Source organism: Neofelis nebulosa, chromosome 7 (genome assembly GCF_028018385.1).
Source record: "Neofelis nebulosa isolate mNeoNeb1 chromosome 7, mNeoNeb1.pri, whole genome shotgun sequence".
NCBI lineage: Eukaryota > Metazoa > Chordata > Mammalia > Carnivora > Felidae > Neofelis > Neofelis nebulosa.
Window position 1 is genome coordinate 137564756 of NC_080788.1, and position 26395 is coordinate 137591150.

Sequence of the window (26395 nt, forward strand, 5' to 3'; positions counted from 1 at the left end):
TGGCTGATCACAAGAGCTTTCAGGAAAACATCAGAAAAAAAACAATAACAAACTGTGAATGATAAAAGACTTTAAAAATGGCTATAATCAGATCCTCTGAGAGTACTGGAATTATGATCACATTAGGGAAAGCATCAAGAGGCTATGTCATGAGCAGGAAAAGTAATGACAAATTGCTAGAAATTTCATAACATTTTACCTATACAAATATAAGCTAGGGAAAGTTAAGCATCTCTTCGTATTTGATGATGCTTTTCATGCAATTCAACATATCAAATAAACCTAACTGGTTATTGGAAACCTAATATCTTATTTTACTAGAAAAAGAAAAAAATCCTTTGAGATTTTCTAGAGGCCCTCTCAGAAATCTCAAAGCCAGTTTGAGATCAAGATTTTATTAAGGACTTGATTTTGGGAAGGCAAAAATATGAAAAGTTGTCAGAAATGTCAAAAGGTTTAAACACTTAATTCACCAGGATCACAGGGTCACTATGAAACAATACTTAATTATCCATTTAACCACAAGGACAAAAAGATTTCAAAAGTAAATATAGGATGTAACATGCTAATTAAAAATTGGCTTTTTTGTTTTAATTGAGAAGACTTAGTTCTCTTAAATAATTGAGGACTTGGGTCACAGGAAATTATGGTAAGACACAGAATAGTTGTTTCCTAGACACATTATTGAAAAGGTAAAGAAAAACCTTGTTCAATTTCTTTTCTTTTTATCCTTTTACTTTATTATTATTATTTTTTTAAATTTAAATCCAAGTTAGTTGACATTAGTATAATAATGATTTCAGGAATAGAATTTAGTGATTCATCATGTAATATAACACCCAGTGCTCATCCCAAGTGCCCTCCTTAATGCCTCTCACCCATCTAGACCATCCCCCCACCCAACACCCCACCAGCGACCCTCAGTTTGTTCTGTATATTTAAGAGTCTCTTACAGTTTGTCTCCCACTCTGCTTTTATCTTATTTTTCCTTCCCTTCCCTTATGTTCATCTATTTTGTATCTTAAAGTCCTCATATGAGTGAAGTCATATGATATTTGTCTTTTTCTGAGTGACTTATTTCACTTAGCATAATACACTATGGTTCCATCCAAATTGTTGCAAATGGCAAGATTTCATTCTCTTTAATTGCTGAATAGTATTCAGTAATTCAGTATAATAGTATTCCATTACATATACATATATATATAAATATATATATATATATACACACACACACACACACACACACACACACACACACACACACACCACATCTTCTTTATTTATCCATTTTTCAGTCAGTGGACATTTGGGCTCTTTCCACACTTTGGCTCTTGTCGATAGTGCTGCTATAAACATTGGGGTGCATGTGCCCTTTTGGATCAGCACTTCTGTATCCTTTGGATACATATCTAGTAGTGCAATTACTGGGTTGTAGGGTAGTTTTATTTTTAATTTTTTGAGGAAACTCCACACTGTTTTCCAGAGTGGCTGCACCAGTTTGCCTTCCCACCAGCAGTGCAAAAGAATTCCTCTTTCTCCACATCCTTGCCAACATCTGTTGTTGCCTGACTTGTTAATGTTAGCCATTCTGACAGGGGTGAGGTGGCATCTCATTGTGGTTTTGATTTGCATTTCCCTGGTGATGAGTGAAGTTGAGCATTTTTTCATGTGTCAGTTGGCCATCTGGATGTCTTCTTTGGAGAAGTGTCTGTTCATGTCTTTTGCCCATTTCTTCACTGGATTATTTGTTTTTTGGGTGTGGAGTTTGATAAGTTCTTTGTAGATTTTGGATACTAACCCTTTATTTGATATGTCATTTGCAAATATCTTCTCCCATTCTGTCGGTTGCCTTTTAGTGTTTTTGCTGACTGTTTGCTGTGCAGAAGCCTTTTTTCTTGATGAGGTCTCAATAGTTCTTTTTGCTTTTGTTTCCCTTACCTCTGGAGACATGTTGAGTAAGAAGTTGCTGCGGCTGAGGTCAAAGAGGTAGTTGCCTGTTTTCTCCTCTAGGGATGGCTTCCTGTCTAACATTTAGGTCTTTCATCCATTTTGAGTTTATTTTTGTTTATGGGGTAAGAAAGTGGTCCAGGTTCATTGTTCTGCATGTCGCTGTCCAGTTTTCCCAGCACCACTTGCTGAAGAGACTGTCTTTGTTCCATTTGATATTCTTTCCTACTTTGTTAAAGATTAGTTGGCCATACATTTGTGGGTCCATTTCTGGGTTCTCTATTTTCCTCCATTGATCTGAGTGTTTTTGTGCCAGTACCATACTGTCTTGATGATTACAGTTTTATAGTACAGCTTGAAGTCCAGGATTATGATGGCTCCAGCTTTGGTTTTCTTTTTCAGGATTGCTTTGGCTATTCGGGGTCTTTTCTGGTTCCACACAAATTTTAGGGTTTTTTTTTTTTTTTTTTTTTTTTCTAGCTCTGTGAAGCATGCTGGTGTTATTTTGGGTAGTATCTACATTTTAACGATATTTGTTCTTTCAATTCACGAGCATGGAATTTGTGTGTGTGTGTGTCTTCTTCAATTTCTTTCATAAGCTTTCATATAGTTTTCAGTGTATAGATTTTTCACCTCTTTGATCAGGTTTATTCTTAGGTATTCTGTGGTTTTGGGTGCAATTGTAAATGGGACTGATTCCTTGATTTCTCTTTCTGCTGCTTTATTATTGGTGTATAGAAATGCAACTGATTTCTGTACATTGATTTTATATCCTGTGACTTTGCTGAATTCATGTATCAGTTCTAGCAGTTTATTGGTAGGTAGAGTCTTTGGGGTTTTCCACACAGAGTGTCATGTCATCTGCGAAGAGTGAAAATTTGACTTCCTCCCTGTCGATTTGGATGCCTTTTATTTCTTTATATTGTCTGATTGCTGAGGCTAGGACTTCCAACAGTGTGTTGAGTAACAGTGGTGAGAGTGGACATCTTTGTCATGTTTCTGACCTTAGGAGGAAAGCTCTCAATTTTTCCCCCTTGAGGATGATATTAGTGGTGGGTCATTCATATTTGGCCTTTATGGTCTTGAGGTATGATCCTTCTATCCCTTCTATCCCTTTTCTTGATGGTTTTTATTAAGAAATGATGCTATATTTTATCAAATGCTTTTTTTGCATGCAATTTCTTATTAAGAACACACCAGTAACCCAAAAAACTTTGTCCTTTTCTGTGAAAGAAAACCAAACTCAGGGGTGCCTGGGTGGCTCAGTTGGTTAAGCGTCCAACTTTGGCTCAGGTCATGATCTCATGGTTCATGGGTTTGAGCCCTGCATGGGGTTCTGTGATGGTAGCTCAGAGCCTGGAACCTGCTTTGGATTCTGTCTCCCTGCCTCTGTGCCCCTCCCCTGCTTGTGCTCTGTCTCTCAAAAATAAATAAACATTGACAAAAAAAAAAAAAAAAACCAAAAAACAAAAACCCAAACACAGGTTTTATACTGCTACACTGTTAATATTAAAGTTCACTTGGTGTTGTATGGAAACCACTTTGACAATAGGTTTCCTATTTAAAAAAATAATAAAATAAAATAAAATAAAATAAAAAAATAAAGTTCACTTAAGAAACTTTCCCCATCAATCTTAGCCAGTTTGACCACACAAGGTAAGATTCTCTCTCTGTCCTCCACCCCCACCCTCCACACCATCCTTTACAACTTTTTATTTCTATTCAGGTTTTTGTCCTTCACTTTACTCTTTTTTTATTCTAGAAAGCCTTCACACCACCTCTAGAATGACTTTAGGACAGAATTACTCTTTTTGTCCTTAACAAAATTGTCTCATATATTCCTTAAATATTCTGCATACGGAGTTTTTTCCATCACTCTTACTATTTCTAATAGTTTCTTTTTTTTTTTTTTTAATTTTTTTTTTCAACGTTTTTAAATTTATTTTTGGGACAGAGAGAGACAGAGCATGAACGGGGGAGGGGCAGAGAGAGAGGGAGACACAGAATCGGAAACAGGCTCCAGGCTCCGAGCCATCAGCCCAGAGCCTGACGCGGGGCTCGAACTCACGGACCGCGAGATCGTGACCTGGCTGAAGTCGGACGCTTAACCGACTGCGCCACCCAGGCGCCCCATCTAATAGTTTCACTTATATATATTGATCATAGTTTTCAACACTTGATAACCTCTATTTTTCAGAGAAAACCAAGAGGTAGACAGTTTGTGAATTTCCTGTCACCTACCAGTGTTTTGTAGCATATTAGCAAATTTTATGAATATACTACTTTATAACCTCAAGAGCTATACTTCATAGTATAATTTCTCAATATGGCAAAAAGAACATATTTATTAACAGATCAAAATATCTTTAGTCTCTCTGTCATAATAAGAATCCAAAAGTAGGTGCACCTGGTGGCTCAGTTAGTTAAGCATTGACTCCTAGTTTTGGTTCAGGTCATGATCTCATGGTTTGTGAGGTCGAGACTCATGTCCATGCAGAGCCTGCTTGGGATTTTCTCTCTTTCCCTCTCTCTCTGCCCCTCCCCCTCTCACATGCACTTGTGCTCTCTGTCTCAAAATAAATAAACATGAAAAAAAAAGAATCTAAAAGTATATAAACTTGTATTCAGTAATTAATGTTTCAGTGTTTTGTCTTTTTTTCTTTTTAATGTTTATTTATTCTTGAGAGAGAGAGACAGAGCGCAAGCAGGGAAGGCGCAGAGAGAGAGGGAGACACAGACTCCAAAGCAGGCTCCAGGCTCCGAGCTGTCATCACAGAGCCTGACATGGGGCTCAAACTCACAAACTGTGAGATCGTGACCTGCGCCAAAGTTGGACACTTAACCGACTGAGCCACCCAGGCACCCCTCAGTGTTTTGTCTTATTTAGAAATGGTCTAGATATTCAACAGGTACATATCATTTAATGTAACTTAGTATAACTTTCGTTTCAAGCTATCAAAAACATTTTGGAGGGGCGCCTGGGTGGCGCAGTCGGTTAAGCGTCCGATTTCAGCCAGGTCACGATCTCGCGGTCCGTGAGTTCGAGCCCCGCGTCAGGCTCTGGGCTGATGGCTCGGAGCCTGGAGCGTGTTTCCGATTCTGTGTCTCCCTCTCTCTGCCCCTCCCCCGTTCATGCTCTGTCTCTGTCTGTCCCAAAAATAAATAAAAAAAAAACATTTAAAAAAAAAAAAACATTTTGGAAACTACTAAGTAGACATATTATAAAACACAGCTATTGTTGAAATAAAGCTTGTCAGAATAATAATTTAATTTAATTAAAATTAAATCTATACATTTTATAATCTTAAACATCTAGTAAATATAATATTAACTTACTTGACTAGAAAACCGACATAGAATAAAAATGTATGATTAGATTATACTCACTGCTGATAACTCAGAAGACACAACTGTTTTTATTAAACCAACTATATGAATCTCGTCTTGTTTATGAAAGATTTACCCAAATCACATGAACTTGAAAAACATTTGGGTTACTTTCTATATTTCTGAGAGTTTGGGGAATATTTAATTCATATAAGTTACGTTTTTTTTTTTTTTCCAACGTTTTTTATTTATTTTTGGGACAGAGAGAGACAGAGCATGAACGGGGGAGGGGCAGAGAGAGAGGGAGACACAGAATCGGAAACAGGCTCCAGGCTCCGAGCCATCAGCCCAGAGCCTGACGGGGGGCTCGAACTCACGGACCGCGAGATCGTGACCTGGCTGAAGTCGGACGCTTAACCGACTGCGCCACCCAGGTGCCCCCATATGAGTTACGTTTTTAAAACTCATTTAGAATAGATCTTTTAATGGATTTTGTAAATTGTCAATACCATTCAGAAGTAACAAAATATCACATATACATAATATACCTATGCAAAAGTATAGACAGACACACATACAAATGGTCCCCAGTTTACCATGGTTTGACTTAGGATTTTTCAACTTTACAATGGTACAAGAGTGATACATATTCAGTAGAAACCGTACTTCAACATGTGAATTTTGATCTTTTCCTGGACTAGTGGTATGCAGTATGATCCTCACTCATGATGCTGGGCAGGGGCCACGAGCCTCAGCTCCCAGACAGCCACGTGGTCACTGGGTCAACCTTTGCTATACCAGCTACCATTGCGCACCCACACAGCCATTCTGTTTTTCACTTGCAGTACAGTATTCAATAACTTACATGAGCTATTTAACACTTTATTATAAAATAGGCTTTGTGTTAGATGATTTTGCCCAGCTGTAGGCCAATGTGAGTGTCCTGAGCACATGCAAGGTGGGCCAGGCTAAGCAATGATATTTGGTAAGTTGGGAGTGTTAAGTGTATTTTTAATTTACGGTATCTTCAACTTATGATGGGCTTATTGGGACACAATGCAATTTTGAGTCGAGAAAGATCTGTAGAGACCTTAACAGTAGAGACTGTCATAGTAATACAAAACTCACTAGTTTATGTAAGAGTTGTTTTTCAAATTCACTTTTCATCATCACTTTTATTCAAATTATGTTTCTAGCAGATAGAACAAGTGGTTAACCTGTTCAATGTAAGGACTAAAGCTTTTTATCAATATTTTTGGAGAGACCTTCAAGATCTTTTTTTTTTTTTTTTTTTTAACGTTTATTTATTTTTTTGAGACAGAGAGAGACAGAGCATGAACAGGGGAGGAGCAGAGAGAGAGGGAGACACAGAATCCAAAACAGGCTCCAGGCTCTGAGCTGTCAGCACAGAGCCCGACGCAGGGCTCGAACCCAAGGACTGTGAGATCATGACCTGAGCCGAAGTCGGACGCTTAACCGACCAAGCCACCCAGGCGCCCCTTCAAGATCTTTTTATTTGCCCTGATGTGTAATGAAGGCTGTGGTTCAGCCTTAGGCAGTTAGTTATTTTAGTCCGCTAAGAAGTTACTTTTTATTTTTTTGTATTTACTTTATTTATTTTTTTATTTTTGGGGGGTGCCTACACTCTTTATTTATTTTTAATAAAATTCATTGTCAAGTTGGCTAACATACAGTGTATACAGTGTGCTCTTGGTTTTCCATGATTCATCGCATACATACAACACTCAGTGCTCATCCCAACAAGTGCCCTCCTCAATGCCCATCAACCATTTTCCCCTCTCCCTCCCCTCCCCCCCCCCCCCCCCCATTAACCCTCAGTTTGTTCTCTGGGTTTAAGAGTCTCTTATGGTTTGCCTTCTTCCCTCTCTGTAACCATTTTTTTCCCCTTCCCTCTCCCTATGGTCTTCTGTTAAGTTTCTCAAGTTCCACATATGAGTGGAAACATATGATACCTGTCTCTCTCTGACTGACTTATTTCACTTAGCATAATACCCTCCAGTTCTGTTGCTGCAAAGGGCAGGATTTCATTCTTTCTCATTGCCAAGTAGTATTCCATTGTATATATAAACCACATCTTCTTTATCCATTTTTAAAAGCTGGAATATGCTAAGGAAAAAGGCATTGGAGGTTTGCTAAGGCAGGGGGCGGGGGGTGTTAATTGGAGCTTCTCAGGAGGAAGAATAAATTTCTCCTTTTTTTTCAAATTAATTTTTTTTTTTTAATCATAGGAGGCAATAGTACAAGTAAAAGCAAGACATCCCTTTGGCCTGAGAGCCAGCTATTTCCTTGGATGTTTGCATCTTAGAGAGATGCTTTCAGGACCTTGAGAAGATAGTTCTGAGGGGTAGAAGATTTACATCTCAAAGAGGGAGAGAAAGGATGCAAACTTTTAAAGTCACTGGTCTAAGAGGGTTTTGATTGGGACAAATAGTGAATTCTCTAGGTAGCATGGAGCTTTTAGGAGCAGGCATTTTAAGGGAGGAGGGGTTTGGGAGGTGGGCAACATTATTTGTGCTGAGTCTGAAGTCTTGAGTGGGTCCACGTTGAGGCCTTAGTACAGAGGAGGGTTCAGGAGGGTCTGCCTGAGGAGGCTGAGGCCTGGGACAATTACTAATAAAGTGTTTATTCAGTGCAGCATAGTCCCCTTTTCCCATGTCCTGACTTTCCGTAGTATCTGCAGGCATCTTGAGATGAATAGGGGAAACTCTGGGATTGGGAAGAAGCATGGGTGGGCTTTGGGATACTTCCAGAACCACAATTACGTTTTCTGTAAAGATTCGATTAGTAAGGTGAGGACAGTTATTTTTAATTCTTCAAAGAATAAGATGGCAGCCTTGATAATATTTAATTAAGGAGCTAGGCTACCCCCTTGACTGCATTAATTTGAATTCTTTATATCAATGAGAGGATTTCCAACTAAGGGGAAAACAGAAGATTCCTATGTTCTGAGATGTGTAGATTTAGAGCTGTGTGCCTTGCAATATTTTTGTAAATTGTTTGGCGAAGACTTTAGGATATTTTCCTTCCTTCGGAGTATGTCATTCCACTTTAGCCCAATTAAACTTTGGAGGGAAGGCCTCTATGATAGCTCCTATCAGGCTCTGAATATGGGCCTCTGACTGGATCATTTGCAGGAGAAGGTGGTGGAGGGGAGTTCATGGTAGGGGCAGATTTTAATTTTTGTTCTAAATCTGATTTCTGTTCTAGAATTTTGCTAGGGGAGTCTTTAGGCTAGCTGTGATCTTTTGTGTGTGTGTGTCTTACCAGTTTGATCCTCCCATATTGGTAATATGACATTTGTTTAAGGTGAGAACTCTCTAAAATCCTTTTAAATATAACAGCTTTTCCAAATCAAAGGATCCATTGTTTAGCTATTGACAATTTAGGAACACCCCAGAGATACTTATTCCAAAATGTGACTCAAAGCCAGTAGGCATTTGGGGCGCCTAGGTAGCTTAGTAGGTTGAGCGTCTGACTCTTGATTTTGCTCATGTCATGATCTCATGGTTCGTGAGTTTGAGTCCCGCGTTGGGATCTGCCTTCAGCTCTTGGAGCCTGCTTGAAATTGTCTTCCTCTCTCTGCCCACCCCCAAAATAAATAAACTTTAAAACAACAACAACAAGAAAAAACCCCGTGGGCCTCTGAGTGTATGTAACAACAGTGACAGTCCCAGAAATGTAGTCACTTCCTGCAAATTTCTAATCAATCATCTAGAATTTTGGAAATAGGATACCAAATAGATATTTGAGCTTTAAATAGAATTGATTTAATTGTTTTCAATAACTTAGAATTCTAGGAATAATAATTAAATGTTTAAAATTGGATTCATTTAAAATAAGGTAGTTTCCAACGATTCTTGTATTATATGGTAAAGATTCAGGACCAGTTGAGCTGTTGTTACTTTGACATACATAATAAGAATATAAGGTCTTTATCTAAAATTGGAATTATAAGGGCACCTGGGTGGCTCAGTCAGTGAAGCGTCTGAATTCGGCTCAGGTCACGATCTCACAGTTTGTGGGTTTGAGTCCTGTGTGGGGCTCTGTGTTGACAGCTCAGAGCCTGGAGCCTGCTTCAGATTCTGTGTCTCCTCCTCTGTCTCTCTGCCCCTCCCACACTTGCACTCAGTCTCTCTCTCTCTTTCAAAAAATAAACATTAAAAAATAAATAAATGACATTGGAATTATGAACAGAACCTGAATTTAATTCGATATAATTTTTTTTGCACTAGAAAATTAATATACTATCTTAGTAAAAAACACGTTTGTTTTTTTTTTTAATTAATGAATTCATCCATCCTTAGAACATTTTTAGGAGAAAAATTGTGGCATAATATAGCACAGGGAAGAATAGCACTCTCTGCCACTTTATTTTCCATACTGAAAAATATTAAATGCAAAGTGTACAGTAGTAGAAATCTATATTCCTCTGAAGCACAGGTGTAACTGCACGTATTTGTAATGGGTTTGTGAAACTTTAGAAATAATAATGCTCCAATTGTGTGCTCATCCTGTTAGGAATAAATCTTTGGAATTTTAATTCATGTGTGAGATTCGGACTGCAGTAGAATAGTTGAAATCCAGTCTGTGATTAATATTTGGACCTATTTGTAAGTATGGGTTTTTTTTGTAATTAATGTATCCTGATGGTTTATAGATTCTTACATATCTCACTGGGAAGATACTTGGCCCGCAATTCAGATGTAATGGATTTCGGTCTTCCTCTGTATCCATCTCCTTTAGGAAGTCCTTAGAGTATAACCTTAACAGGTGCATTTTGTTCTTTTCCCCTATGGCTGTGGAAATGCCATCAGGTTGGTGGTTACTGGGATAAATCCTGCAGCACGGTGACTCAGTTGAAGGAAGGTCTCAACCGAATCCTCTGCCTGATCCCCTACAATGTGATCAGTCAGTCTGTGTGGGAGTGTATTATGCCCGAGTGGCTGGAAGCCATCAGAACAGAAGTCCCAGATAACCAGTTAAAAGAATTCAGGGAAGTATTAAGGTGGGTAAGTAGTTTAATGAAGCCACCACAACTATAATGATGTCTGACATTTATTGAGCATGTAATGTGTGCCAGGAACGGTGTTAAGTATTTTATATAATCTTGTTTACTTTTTAACAACCCTATAGAGAAATCTGAAGGTGCAAAATGAAGCAGTTGCAATAAACTGTGCTAAGATGACCTGGAATTGTCGAGAAAAAATTTGGTTCTGGTGGAATAATAGATACACCATATTGTTTGTTTATTTTCAAATATAATTATGATTTGAATAAAGTGGGGAGAATGCGAGGGGATAATGTTTTTAGATGCTGGGGAGCAACTCTAATTCCTTAGAAATGCAATTCTTTCTGTTAAGCCTGATATGAGTATAAACACTAATGTTATTAACAACAGTATGAATTCTTTATTCTAATGAAATAAACTATTATAGTAAAATGAAACATGATAATATTTGGAACACAGCCCAATCTAAAGTGTTTGGCTCCCCAAATAAGATACAGTTAAAAAATGCAACTCAACCCTGATATATGCCCATTGGTCATTTACTTTTGTTGCTCTGCTTTCCAGCAAAATGTTTGACATTGAGCTCTGTCCTCTACCTTTTTCATTGGAAGAAATGTTTGGCTTTATTAGTTGTCGGTTCACAGGATACCCTTCCTCTGTGCAGGAACAAGCTTTACTGTGGCTTCATGTGAGTAAATGGTACTTTTAATCATTTGGGGCAATAGTTCTTAGCCTGGGAATTTAGATCCCTGGGTAGAGGAGCGGGGAGTTATTGCAGAGTCTATAAATTTGCATGTTTGCTGAGGGTAGTCTATAGACTAATAACTCCTTGCATAGGTAAATAACTATATGTCGTATATATGTGTCTATCATTATGGTTAGTAAAATACAGATTTATGCAATACTATTACTGAATTCATAATAGCTTTTGGTCCTTATGCATTTTTCCATCAATAGATTCTAAAAGTATAATAGGCTGTCTTGTGGGGTTCTTTTAAATCTTTTGATATTAAATAGGTGCTTTACTTGGGAAGGTTGAGAGCTGCTGCCTTAGGGAGTAGCATGAGCTACTGGAATGCCTTTCTCCCCGGTCTGCATTTGAACTCCAGCTTATCCTTAAAGCCCAACTCAAAAATGATCTCATCTATGAAGTTTTCTTCACACCCCCATTTTCTCTTTGGAATTCACTATTCCTTCCCCCAGTACTCATACAGGCTCCTTGTGTAAATTTTATTCAGCCTAATATTTAGTTCATTTTTGTCTCTTCTCCCGATTGCAAATGCATGGAGTGCAGGGACCAGGCAGGGCTTTTTTCATTTCGAAATCATATCTCCCTTCATCCTTTCCTCTCAACATCTGGCACATGCCTTGTATTTATTTGATGAATGTTCTTAAAAATTCATTAAATTGAGTTGAATGTCTGTCAGAAAGTTTGGCTAGTTTCAAAAAAGGAGGCCAGAGTCAATGTTTAGATTCGCTATGGGTGCAGATACGTTGCTGTATCACAGAAGGATGAATTTTCAAGTCATGAAGATGCCTTTCTGGGTTCTAAACTGAGGAACAATATTTTTCACAACTGAGAAAGAGTAAAGGGACCATTTTTTAAAAAGTACCTTTTGGACCCAGAATTGTAACATTTCATCCCCAAGCAGATCTCAGCAAGGTTATCTCTCATTTTAGGAAAGCCAGTCCTTCTACAGATGGCTAGGTGTTGTTACTCAGTTACATGCCCTTTAGGCCGAGTTCTGTAGGGGTGAGCAGAAAGGGCTCTAAACCTCTGTCCTCAGCATGGCTAGAGCAATTACAGCTTTCCCAGAGTTCTGGTTTGAAGACAGGGTTCTGCAACTGAAGGAGGTTTTAAACCTCTGGTCTAACATTTGGGGAACAGAGCGAACAGTATAGTGATTGGAGCCGACTCATTTATTAATTAATTGTGGAAACATGTATAGAGTTCCTCTGTGCCAGGCATCGTAATTGGCACTGATGAAAATGAGATAAGAGATGGTCCTGTCCTCACACTTCCTTAAAGCTTCAGGGAACTCACAGCGGGAGAGACAGTATCAAACAGTCAAATATAATGAAAAGTAATCATTGCTCTAATAAATGTATGTACAAAGTTCTAAGGAAGCAGAGAAGAGGGATGAATTAATTCTGTCTGAAGGAAAGATGCATCTATTTCCAAAAATTCATTACAGATAAAGTCACTTGACTTTGGCAGAGGGTACCTGAGCTTGTATCAGAAAGCAAGGTCAGATGGCGCAGTCAGATCAGAGGGAGGATGGACTGGAGGAAGATCGCACACAGGTTACACTAGTCCAGGAGGAAGATGATGAGTAAGGCACTAGCAGTGCTATGGAAAAGAGGAGACAATGTCAAGAGATGCTTAGAAGTTTTAATAGAAATAACATGGCAGTTTATGGGTTGCGGGGAGTGGGGAAGATAGAAGGTCCAATAATAACTTTGAGTTTTTACTATGAAAAATTGAGGTTGGCTGTGCTGATAGAATATACGTAAGGCTAAGTATCCTTATGTTCAGTAGTTCACTTTGGGAAAAAATGTTAAATGCAGTTTTTTTTTTTTTTGAGTTTTAAAGTTTATATTTTGGGGGGATATATGCCTTTTTTCCCCAGGTATTATCGGAGTTAGACATCATGGTTCCACTTCAACTATTGATAAGTATGTTTTCTGATGGAGTTAATTCTGTTAAAGAACTGGCAAATCAAAGAAAATCAAGAGTCAGTGAACTGGCAGGGAACCTTGCAGCTCGAAGGGTAATTATTGCCACAACTGTTTTTGTCTTACTTGTTAAGATTTTGTCAATTATACCAGGTCTAAAAGTAGCATCATAGTAAAATTCTCTAAAAATGCTTTTTCATCCCATCTCACTCTGTTAATCTTTTAAGCACATTAAATAATAGAAAAGATTGATCTAAGATATGTTCTGTATAATCTACAGTCACTAAATTATTGAGTTTTCATTTTCCTTTGAGTTTTCTCCTGCACATACCTATTAGCTATCTCTCATCCTTGATGAAAGCAAAAAGAGTAGCTTTGAGGTATTCTTTTTTTTTTGTTTCTTTTGGTCTCCTGGTGAATAAGAATTCTTTACCAGTTGTTAGGCAGATCAGTGCTTCACTTTGGGGATGAGGAGTTTGGGTGTTTTGTTCTATCATGTTTTGAGAAGATGTGGTCATCTGATGGTTACTGTGAGTGATGCTGTCACTGTGGACCGACTGAGCCCATTTTGGGGGGCCCCTTTGTACTTCTGTGAATGAGAAAAGTCAGCATAGTCTAGTCCGAGGTGTAGGAAAACTATTGGGAATTTCTGATAATATTTTTGTGGAGGACATGATAGAGCTTCTGTTGGTGTGCTGACATTCCTAGACCAGGATCAGTTCTGGAGAGGTTCACTCTCAATGTGATGGTAGGCAGGGACTGTTCGCAACTTTCCCTTGTCAGCCTCTCCATACCACTTTTTCTTACTGTCATTCTACCTGATATCTAGGGACTAGAAAATATATCAGAATCATGGGATCATAGTTTGTATTCAGTGCTCTCTTTTGATTTTTAATCATCATTACTTTTCTTGTCTGCCTCATAAGAACCAGCTGGCAAACATTTTTATGTTGTTTCTTTCTTCTGTAACCTTTAATATTATATAACTTAATTGGTGCCTTATACTGTGCAATATATTCACAGTGAACCAGAGCACAGAACTGTGTGAGGCAGTTGGAGAAGAGCTCATTGTCCTCATTTTATAAATACTTAGCCTGAGGTTCAGTGAGTTGAGGTGATTTGCCGTAGACAACACTATCAATATCCAGATATTCTGACTCTTGGTGGGGTACTCTTTTTCTTTAGTTTAAATATTGTGTTCAAGGAACTCTCTGGTTATTATATCTTTAAGAGAGAAAATATGATTTCAGAGTGATATACAGGTATGTCAGTCAGGGTCCTGGTACAGAATTTATCCTAGATGGTTCAAATGAAGGGACTTTCATGGAGACTTTGCCTATAGAGTTATGGGGAAAGTTAAGGGAGCAACAAGGGTTGGTTGAGGCACCTAGACATCAGCAACAGCTCAGTAGGAAGCCATTAGACCCCTAAGGCTGAAGGAACAAGGAAGAGAGTTCCTGGAGCCCATTGAGCGCTGAAATTTTAAGGAAGGGCTGGCTGGAAGAGTAGTGGAGAGATTGCCAGAGATGTAGCATCAAAGCAGGCAGAGGGTGGGAGATACACGTCTACCTCTCTCTCCATCAGCTTCAGGGCTTCTGCTGGTATCTCCCACTGATTGACCCCAACTGGAAGCCAGCTTGCAAGAAATCTGGGAAAGACTCCATCCTTGGCATCCTTGGGCATAGAGCAGGGCAGAAGAGGGCAGTGAGGGGCTTGGGTAGGCAAATGGAGAATAATCAGTACAACCAGTACAACAATTTGACATATATTGTTTTCCCATGATAGTTTGATAATTGTACTATCCAGATGCCATTCTTCTTTAATCAGTCATGTTAAACTGAGATTTTGTGCTCATGATTCTCAAACTGGTCTTGCAATATCTGGTTATGGTTTTAGGTTGATGCAAACAATTTACTTTAATTGGAAATGTGTGATGGGATGAACAATATAATGGCAAAGACAGCTGCCTTCATTCTTCAGGGTGCTGATGTTTCATTCACCTGACAGTCACAAAGTTTAGATGATTTTATTTCTTGTTTTTATATTTTGAGAAGATCCATAATATTTGAAAGTACTAATGCTATTGACTAAGGAAGGAAATCAGTGTGACAGCTGGAAATACCTTCCATGAGTCTCCAGATATTTTATATAAGCCATTTTACCTTCTGTGAGTTCACTTATGTGTGTTGATGTTCTTTCTTCTAGGTGAGTGTTGCCTCTGATCCTGGCCGACGAGTTCAGCACAATATGCTGAGTCCATTTCATAGTCCTTTTCAGAGTCCATTTCGGAGTCCTATGCGTAGTCCATTTCGTAGCCCTTTCAAGAATTTTGGACACCCAGGAGGAAGGACTATTGACTTTGATTGTGAAGATGATGAAATGAATCTAAATTGTTTCATCCTCATGTTTGATCTTCTCCTGAAGCAGGTAGCTGAAGCATGAGCTTCCTTTAGTTCAGAGGTGAAGAATAAGGGAAAGCATTGTATAGTGATTCTTGCTATGTGTTTGACATCTTCATACTTGCTGAAATGATGCAACATCACTCAAGACATTTTGCAAACTCCTTTTGGGATTCCCTAGAGTCTGAAAAATACTTGTATGAATATCTGCAATAATGTTGACATGTGAGAATGCATATGAATTTTAGAAACACTCTAGCATCATTAGATGCTGTTGAACATAGATCTGTTGAACATAGATCTGTTGAAAAAATTTGGGGAACTGAGTCATGCTATTGTTAGAAAGAGCAAGGTACAACTCTATAGTGATGGGCTGATTTAAATATATTCTAGAAATTGATTTTTGAAGGTAATTTTAAAAGACAAGTTTAAAAGTCTGGTAGGGAGAACATCTCTTTGTAACTTTTTATTTTGAAATAATTTCAGGCTTGCAGAAAAGTTGCAAGGATAGCACAAAGAATTCCCAAATACTCATTCCCCAGATTCTCCAGATGTTAACACTTACCACATTTATTTTTGTTGCTCTTAATCTGTATATGTATGTATGAATTGTAGAATTTTTAAAATAAACCACTTGAGGGTGAGTTGCAAATATGGTGCCCCTTTATCCTTAAATACTTCTGACTGTATTTCCTAAAAAATAAGGACATTCTCTTATATAACCAAGTACAAAATAAGGAAATCAATCAAAATTAGGAAATTAATATTGTTATAATACTATTATCTATTATCTGACCCACAGAAACTAATCATTTTTTAAATTGATACAATGATTGTATCTCTATAGCAAAAGAAAAAAAATTTTTTTTGATGTAGGACACAAACCAGCATCACTTCGTTGCAAATATTTGTCCTGTCTCATTAGTCTTTGTTAATCCAGAGCAGTTCTTCAGTCTTTGTTCATCTTCCATTTTCTTGATTTTTGAAGAGTACAGTCCAGTTATTTTGTAGAATGTTCCTCAATTTGAGTTTGTCTGATGTTTCTTTATGAATTTATTTGGGTTAAGCATTTTTTGGCAGTAACACTACTAGTGTGATTTTATATCCTTTTCAGTGCATTATATCAGGAGGCAGGTGACATGATAATGTTGCCTTACCTGGTGGTGATAACTTGGGAAGGTGATTTCTGCCAAATTTCTCTACTCCAAAGCCACTATTTCCCCCTTTGTAATTAACAAGTAACTTGCAGGCTGAGATTTCCTGTTTCTCATCAGACTTTTACCTAATAGTTTTAGCATCCAGGGCTGATTCATGCCTGGATCAATTATTACTATTATAGTTACCAAATGATAATTTTCTAATTTTATCATTTCTTTTAATTTATTAGCTGGCATTCTACTGAGGAAACAGTTTCTCTTCTCTCCCATTTCTATATTTATTTGTTTTTTTATCTGCATGTACACATGAATTCTTATTTCATTCAGTGAGTTAAATCTGTTACTATGATTATTCATTTTGGTGTTCATATTGTCCTGTATTTGACCAGTGGGAGTCCCTTTAGACTGGCTCCTGTGTTCTATTGACATATCCCAGTCATTCCTTGAACACTTCCTCAATTTCTGGCATAACAAGATGTTCCAGGCTCATTTTATGTTTTCCTCGCCCCAACCTTGAAATCAGCCATTTCTCCAAGGAGCCCTGGTTCCTCTTAGTGGATAATGGATAAATGGTATTTAGAAACCAAGATCTGGACGTTAGGTGAGGAGCAGCATTTTTTTTAATGTGTAAAATCTCACAAAGTGATGTTTAAAAAACAACTTTTTAAAATGTCCTACGTGATTTTAAAAATAATTCCCATTGTTTGTCTTGTGTTTAGAGTCTTTTTAGAAGAATCCATGGAAAGCAATATATATTCATGTTCTATAATTCTTATCATCTTTAAATAACTTAATATTGTTGTTAGTTAGTAAATTTTATCCCCATTTTGTATGCCAGTGGAATATTGGACAAAAGGACCAAATTCCTTCTTCTTTTTTCTCTTTCTTTCTTTCTTTCTTTCTTTCTTTCTTTCCTTTTTTCTTTCTTTCTTTCTTTTTTGTTTTTTGGTTTTTTTTGGCCTTTATTTTGATGTCTTTCAGATGGAGTTACAAGATGATGGGATTACGATGGGTTTAGAGCACAGCTTATCAAAGGACATTATTTCCATTATAAACAATGTCTTCCAAGCTCCCTGGGGGGGCTCCCACACCTGCCAGAAGGAAGAAAAGGCAATTGAGTGTAATTTATGTCAGTCTAGTATTCTCTGCTATCAGCTTGCTTGTGAACTCTTGGAGAGACTGGCTCCTAAAGAAGAAAGCCGGCTGGTGGTAAGAAGTTAAAAAAATGAGGTTGCCCTTGTCTGATAGTGATAATGCCTGTAAAAGCATGTATAATGGTGTCTTCTTCCAATATTACATTATGCTCTATGCTGAGTTATATGTGAGACTGTGGTAAAAGAGAAATTTTCCTGTTCCTTCCACCAACTTATGCTCGTGGAAAGGGATATGAGCTGGAGCTATATCATACAGAATTCTTGAGTCTTGAGTTAGTGTTGTGGAGCATCCATTCATACAATTTTCATAAATACAAAGCATTACTGGTATTCCAGAGATAACTTTTATCACAAAGTTCAGATAACAGTGAAAACTATAAAATATACGTATCAAATATCGAGGACATAGATTGGATATGGGTATTGAGAATTCCTAGGTAACCCTGGTTTGGAAAACCCATTGACTTCATCAACAACTGATAAAGGCTTTGCTTCATTTCCTACTTTCCAAGAAAACTGTTTCAATAGGAAACAACTAACATATGCCATTCATTAGCTACTCCATACATTAGTTATTTACTGTTTAGCCAGTTTTCATTTAAGACACACACATCACCAAAATACCCTCACACCATCAAAGGTAGATGGATCTGTATTATTCGGGCCTTTGTTTACTTTCTTCTCTTTTTCTTCCTTTCCACTAATATTTATCTAAGTAGAAAGAGACTTCTTAAAAAAATCTTTTTGAGGTGTAACATACATACAGTAAATTTTTTCTACAGTTTTTAAATACCTTTCCACCTACTGAACTCGTTTGTCCTATGTGTTGCAAAATAACATCCCTGTAGTAAGGTCTTTCAACATTGTCATTGGGTACTTAACCAAAAAAAAAAGTCACAGTTCTAGATGATGTGAAAACAAATTAAAATTGGACATCTGGGTGGCTCAGTCGGTTAAGTGTCTGACTCTTGATTTCAGCTCAGGCCATGATCTCATGGTTCATGAGTTCAAGCCCCACATCAGGTTCCATGCTGACAGTCCTTTTCTTTCTGCCCCTCCCCTTCTTGTGCTCTCTCTCACTCTTTCTCTCAAAAATAAATAAACTTAAAAAAAAAAACAAACCCAAATTAAAATCAAGAAGCTTAGAGTCTAATCAAGGAGATGTTTAAATAAATGACAAACCGTTAGACACAGTGATTAGTGTGCTGGGTGAGGTCTGAACAAGGGGACTGTGGGGGCAGACAAGGGTCAGCATATCCAGCCTGGAGGTATGGTAGGAAGGAGAGAGCTCCTGGGTTCATATCTGAAAGGAGTGGAGTTAATGAAAGGAAGGTGGTAGGAGAGAAGGACTTTTGAGACCCAGAAAACTCTCTGTTTTAATGATACAGAAGAAAGCAGGGAATGATACATTCAGGAAACTGCAAGCAGTTCAGTGTTGCTGGAGCAGTGAGCAGAATGGGAAAGTAGTGAATGAAAGCTGAGTCAGGCAAGATGGACTCGGTCTTATTTTCACATTCATTAAGGGCTCTGCCTGCCAAACTAAGAAGTTTGAATTTTGTCTTGGTGAATGGGGGACTGCTGAAGAATTTAATCGGGGTGGTGATACAATGTGATGAATCTGAGAAATTCATTCTGCCATTGGAGAAGAGGGATTGGAGGATTTGGGCCCTGGGGACAGGCATCTAGTCAGAAGGTTAATGTGGTCACTCAGGGAGGAAATGGGCAAGTCTGAATTAAAGCAATGGTGGTGGGGATAAGAGAAGGGGCAGGCCTGGTGGATTTTTAGGAAAGAGAATCATCAGTGCTGATTTAGTTGGCATTGAGGTATGCAAAAGTTGAGGACAAACCCATGTTTTCTGGCTTGGGAACTGATAATGTTGCCGTTTATAGAAGATTTTTACTGGTGTACAAGTGATCTTTTTGACAGGAGTGGGCATGACGCGGGCACATTCAGACATGGTGGATTGGGATGCCTTCAGATATCCTGGTGAGGTTGTCATGACCAGCGGGTATGTGGATCTGGTTTTAGGAAGGTCAGAAGTAGATAAAAGTTTGGAGCCGCCAGCATTTTGTGTTGGGATGCAGAGAATGAGAAAAGAGCCTCGCTAGCATTCTGGGAAGTACCAACTGTTTAGAGGGAAAACAGGAGAACTGATGACCAGAAACAATTTGAGAAGGTGCCAGAGACACAGGGGAAGAGCCAGGGGAGAACAAGAACTCCAAAACCAAGGTAGGAGGCAGTTTTAGAAAAAAAGGAATAGTCGCTCACATGAAGAGAAAAGAGGAAAAATAAAGGATTGAATGTGCCAGGGGATTTTGAGATTGAGGGTCCTCTATGCCCTTGGGGATGGGAGTAACCATGGATTCCAGTAGTGTGTGTTTAAGAACAGAATCAGCTGAGGGTGTGGCTGCATGAAGTACAGACTTCTCTTTCAGGGAGGGAATGAAAGGGTGAAGGTGATGGAGGCAGATGTCCCGAGCCCTACCCTGTCTCTACTGTGTCCATTTTCCCAGCACCATCCCAGGAAGCGAGGAATAAGCAGAAGTGTGGAGGAACTGAGCCATCCAAATAATCTCCCATGTGCATGATGCTTTTGACATTTGTCATGTGCTGGAAGTAACAAATTTGGAGGTGAACCCAAAGGATTCTGTTCTCCTCTCTCAAAGTTTTATGGGAGAGATGCCCATCAATAAAAGAGGGCTGTGCCCTAGAATGCATGGTCTTCACTGTGCATGTCAGCCCCCTTCGCTCTTTACTTCTCTTCCTGGGACAGGCAGGGGATAAAAGGGCGATGATGTGACATGGGGGCTAGCAGGAGGCTTAAGCTAGTATGCAAGATGGACAGCACCAGTCCCTGTCACCTAGCAGGATGATTCCAGACACGTGGGTAATGTTGAGGAGTCAGTAAATAGCAAGAAACTCTTTACCATATCGAATTTCTTGCAACTCACTTTATAGTTTGATTTAGTATCTTGCTCATGGGTGACCTAGGACAGGTTTGGCCTTAACAAAATTGTGAAGTTGGCAGAGATATTCTTCAGGGCCCTCCCAGCCATTGTGCTCATTTTCTTGTGGGTGTCCTAGCACTTCATCCGTCTTGATCTCCTCACTTTGAGCTGGCTGTCAAATAATTCTCGAGAAAATGTGCAGTGGTTAAAGTGTTACCAAAATAGTATGATTTTAAAAGAGGATATTTGAAGTGGGACTTGAAGGAAAGAAGAAGGCTGGTAGAAGGATAATTGGGGATGGATGTTTTAAGTGGCAGCCATAGGAGTGCTCTCTCTCAATCTTTCCAATTTCACCTGTATTAGTAGCTTGTTTTATACATATATATTATATATGACATGTATTATCTATAAATATATTGTGTTCAGGATATTCACATAGCTGTGCAGCCAATCTCCAGAACTTTTTCATCTCGCATGACTGAACTTCTATATCCCCTAAACAGTAGTTCCCTGTCGTCCCCCTTCCTCTTAGTCCCTGGAAACCACCATTGTATTTTTCTACGTCTCTGAATTTGACTTACTGTAGAGACCTCATATATCTAGAACCATGCGATAACTGTCCTTTTCATGATTAGCTTATTTCACCTAGCACAGTGTCCTAAAGGTTCATTCATGTTGTAGCATGTGTCAGACTTCCTTCCTTTTTAAGGCTGACTAATGTTTCACTGTATGTATATAACACATTTTGTCTATCTGTTCATCTGCTGATGAACACTTGGGTTGCCATACCTAACTCTCTTTAACTCACATGTTATAGCAATTTCTTGCTCCTAAAAATTTGGCTTCTCTGGACAACCAGTGTTTGTGTCTTAATATACTGCTGTGAGCCCTTTATTATTCCCTGCTAATTAAGTCCTATTATTGAACAAAATGTGCATGGATTGGAATCACTTGGTGAGTGAGACAGGCTCATAGGGAAAGCCGACCTAGGCCGATTTAGCAATGTTTTTGAGATTTTTTCCATATTTATTTCAAGGGAATTAACATGTTTTGGTAACAGCTGACCCAAATCTCCTTTAATTAGTATGGAAAGAAACTCACATTTCTTCTGAGGCAGGTGCATTTGCCCTTTGGGGCTCAGTACAGGGCTGGGACACAGCTGGCACTCAGTCGATCTTTATTGAACTTAGCGAAACCATTCATTACCTCCCCAACAGGCTGCTCACCTGGCTGCTTGTCGTATCTGTTTCAGGAGCCCACAGACAGCCTTGAGGACAGCCTCCTTTCTTCCAGACCAGAGTTTATTATAGGCCCTGAAGGTGAGGAGGAGGAGAATCCAGCAACCAAGCATGGGGAAAACCCAGGCAGTCGCGCCGAGTCCACGGAGCATGCTGGTAGGTGAACTCTGGCATATCCCAGTTTGCACAGGCCTAACGTTCAGAGCCCTGGTTTTTTAGATTACTGTCGACTTGGGCAAGTTCAGGCTTGGTGTCCCTAGTGGAGACTGGTGCAAATGAACCATTTCCCCTCAGATTATGAAGTGAGCAGGTCCAGGATGTGCTCCTAGTAGAGCCGCGGTCACTGAGCATCTTTCTGGCAGCACGTGCTTCTTATCAACAAAACCTGTCATGTCAGCAGCACCTTCCTACTTATGGCGTATCATGTTCTCACTGGAGAAGTAGCTCTGATCCAAGGCTGAACGACTGGAAAGGAGGGTTCTGGCACTCTCGACAGCCATGTAGGGCATTTGGCCAAAGCAGAGGGTTTTGGGAGAGAGCCAGTGGAACTTGAGCTCATGCAGCTTCTGTGCACCAGGCCCTAAAGGAAGCAAGGATTTCACTTATGATCCAATAACCTGCTTGAAGTTCTCTCTGTCTCCCTCTGCCCCTCTTTCCTGCTCTCTCTCTCTCTCAAAAAAAAAAAAAAAAAAGAAAGATATTAAAATAACATTCAAGTGCAAGATTGCTAATGAACTATTTAGCGTATATGCTAAGAGAGTTTGACTCCTGTTGTCTCTGGTTCCAGTAATTGCCAAAACTGAGAATAGTGATTTGAAAACATTTTAGATTAGTTTTTTCATCTGGCTAACTTGTGAATTCTTTTCTCTAGCATGCCTCATGTACCATAGACCACCATCCCCACTGTAGGAGCAAAGGTATTAGACTCACAGGAAAATAAAATCATGAGTAGTTGTTCTGATTTCAATATGCCTAACTTCTTTAAAGAAAATATTTTTTAATGTTTATTTTCGAGAGAGAGCATGAGCAGGGTAGGGGCGGAGAGAGAGACACACACACAGAATCCAAAGCAGGCTCTAGGCTCTGAGCTGTCAGCACAGAGCCCAGATCAGGGCTCAAATTCACAAACTGTGAGATCATGACCAGAGCCGAAGTGGGTCACTTAACTGACTGAGCCACCCAGGCGCCCCTCCAGGTGTCTTAAAGAAGTTAGGCATATTCAGTGGTGCCTAAGTGGCTCAGATGGTTAAGCAACTGACTTCAGCTCAGGTCATGATCTCACTGCTTGTGAGTTTGAGCCCCATGTCAGGCTTTGTGCTAACAGCTCAGAGCCTGGAGCCTGCTTTGGATTCTGTGTCTCCCCCCGCCGTCCCTACCCTGCTCGTGCTCAGTCTCTCTTTATCTCTCAAAAATAAATAAAACATTAAAAAAAATTCCCTTTGGCATGAGTCCATGGGATAAATTCCTCCTTAGGTGCTAATACAACCTGAATACCTCTCTTTAATACCTTCTTATCTCCTTTTCAATAAGGAAGGCATACCTAGTCAGACACCAGGCCCTATAGGTAGCAGCCAAACTCTCTGACCACAGGAGCATAGGGCTGGGATGGGGTGGCTTTAGGGAGTCAAGGGCATCTGAATATATGGTGGGCTACAGTGGAAAAGGGAAGCTGAGAACCCTGAATCTAGAAGGTTTCCTGAAATTGCATCATAGAAGGGATATATGCTACCCTGGAAAGCCAATAAAAGCATTACATAACATGCCTTTTAATGTAGTATATATTTATTTCTACTCCTCTTGGTTTTATGGTCTTTATCAGGTCATGAGTGGTGGGAAAGGAAGAGGTATGCTAACCTTTGTGTAATAATTTCTTCACAGCAATAAAGAATGACACTGAGAGAAAGTTTTGCTACCAACAGCTTCCAGTAACTTTGAGACTAATATACACCATTTTCCAGGTATGTTTTTTGAGATATTTAAGGGTTTGCTTTGGTGGCATTGCTATTTAGGGTAACTCAGTAACCATGTGGTTCTGTGCATAGGAAATGGCTAAGTTTGAAGAGCCAGACATTCTTTTTAATATGCTCAATTGCCTGAAGATTCTCTGTCTACATGGAGAGTGTTTATACATTGCTAGAAAAGACCATCCTCAATTTTTAGCCTACATTCAGGATCATATGTTGATTGCAAGGTAAGTCTTCCTGTTTGTTTGTTTCTATTTTAGACCTTAGCTATGAAAATCAATGTTAGGACAAGTCTTACCAACTCATTTGGGTTATTTCTGGGAGCCTGGACAGCCCAATCGCCTATAGGAATGACCTTTTTTTTTTTTTAACTTCAGTATATCATTTATTATATTTTAGGGCAGTCTTGTTAATCTTATAATTATCTTTGTTTTTCTCCAATGTCTATTTTTCTTAAAAGACTTTATTTAGATTTTTTTTAATTTCAAATTTCATTTGGGTTTTGATGAAATTTGAAATAAATGTATAGATTAATTAAGAACATTTCCTTTAAAAAATTATAAGACTTCTCTATTCAAGTCCTCTTTTATTTTCCTCAAATGTTTTTCATTATTTTCATTCTGCCTTTTTTGTTGTTGTTGTTCTTTTCCAGAAAGAAATTTTAGTGTTATTACAAACCTTATTTTTTTCCACGCATTATATTTTCTGATTACAGCTAAAGTTTAGGAAACTCCTGGTTTTTGTATTTTTACTTACCTTATGAGTTTAATCAGTTCATTTTTATTAGCTTTTAAAAACATATTGTAGGAATGCCTGAGTGGCTCAGTTGGTTGAGCATCTGACTCTGTTTTGGTTCAGGTCATGATCTCACAGTTTCATGGGTTTAAGCCCCAGGTCGTGCTCTGTGCTCACAGTGCTGAGCCTGCTTGGGATTCTCCCTCTTCCCCTCTCTCTCTGCCCCTTCCCCACTTGTGCTGTCTCTTTTTCTCTCAAAATAAATAAATAAACTGTAAAAAAAATTTTAAAAACATATCGTAGGCACTGTCTTATGTTTGCCTGATAAATTTTTGTCTATTCCTTTGTATCAATAAAATTAATTGGCATGTCAATATTGAACAGTCAATAAATAATGGATAGTTAATGATCAATATCATTTCACTTTAATTTATTTTCTGTCTTCTGCTAATAGGGACTGAACATTCTTTGTTTTTATTGTCATAGGTATAACTTCTGTTTCTTTGATTGAGTCTGATTTTTAAGTATGTAAACATGAGGAATAATAATTTTGTTTGCTAGATTCTTTATTTATTTATTTATTTTTAAATATAACTTATTGTCAAATTGGCTTCCATACAACACCCAGTGCTCATCCCAACAAGTGCCCTCCTCAATGCTCATCAACCACTTTCCCCTCTCCTCCACCCCCCCATTAGCCCTCAGTTTATTCTCTGTGGAATACTACTTGGCAATGAGAAAGAGTGAAATCTGGCCATTTATAGCAAGCAATGTGGATGGAACTGGAGGGTATTATGCTAAGTGAAATAAGTCAGTCAGAGAAAGATACCATATGTTTGCACTCATATGTGGATCTTGAGAAATTTAACAGAAGACCATGGGGGAGGGGAAGGGGAAAAATGCTAGATTCTTTAGAAATAGAAAAGGCAAAAAAAGGAATAGTTAGTAATCAGTTGTTGGACGGCTTAAGAATATAGTGTCCCCTAGAAAAATGTCAACATGTGCTAAGTTACTCTATACATAGTATTATCTAGTATAACATTGCTACTAAAGACTTACTCAATTTCTTACTTGAAACAGAAGTGCTAACAGACATCAGAAATCTCTCTGCATATTGTCTGATAAGGTAATTTTTAGAGACTTTTGAAGCATTTTAAGAAAAATAATAAAATATTGCCCTGGATTTATATAGAATTTTTCTTCCTGAGAACCTTAAAGTAACTGTTATTGTCTTCCAGGAAGGAAGTCAGAAAAATATTATCCTCATTTATATGTAAGAGAATGAGGTGGTAAGAAAAGTTTTGGTGACAAAACTGACTTGAGGCTTTATCTGTCTTCGCTCATTTTTTCATTTATTGAGTCATTCATTCAACAAATATTATTGGGGGTTTATGATACATGTTTTTATTCTAGGCACTTTGGGAATTCACAATCTAGTTTGGAAGGGGGTGAATACTATTTTTACAGAAGGTGATCACATAATTTGCTCTTCACATTGGTCTACTTTTTTTTTTTTTCAACGTTTTTTTTTTTTTTTTTTTTATTTATTTTTGGGACAGAGAGAGACAGAGCATGAACGGGGGAGAGGCAGAGAGAGAGAGGGAGACACAGAATCGGAAACAGGCTCCAGGCTCCGAGCCATCAGCCCAGAGCCTGATGCGGGGCTCGAACTCACAGACCGCGAGATCGTGACCTGGCTGAAGTCGGACGCTTAACCGACTGCGCCACCCAGGCGCCCCTGGTCTACTTTTGAGAATGAAGAAGGGGTGATGTTCATAATGACCTCAAACAATAAGTATTAAGTAGACTAAGATCTG

The 26395-nt window shown here is 38.7% G+C and overlaps 1 protein-coding gene across 22 annotated transcripts in view; it reads left to right on the forward strand.

Annotated features, from left to right (window-relative positions):
- Positions 1-26395, forward strand: part of UNC79 (unc-79 homolog, NALCN channel complex subunit) — a 270421-nt gene that overhangs the window by 123170 nt on the left and 120856 nt on the right. For 20 of the 22 annotated variants that reach the window (XM_058740150.1, XM_058740151.1, XM_058740144.1 and 17 more), the window contains 8 exons: positions 10113-10303; positions 10871-10994; positions 12937-13077; positions 15188-15409; positions 17520-17747; positions 21894-22035; positions 23758-23837; positions 23922-24070. In XM_058740150.1, coding sequence (XP_058596133.1) covers positions 10113-10303; positions 10871-10994; positions 12937-13077; positions 15188-15409; positions 17520-17747; positions 21894-22035; positions 23758-23837; positions 23922-24070 — 1277 coding nt within the window. The remainder of the gene's footprint in view (positions 1-10112; positions 10304-10870; positions 10995-12936; positions 13078-15187; positions 15410-17519; positions 17748-21893; positions 22036-23757; positions 23838-23921; positions 24071-26395) is intronic. The other 2 variants (XM_058740146.1, XM_058740140.1) reach the window with 2 other exon arrangements.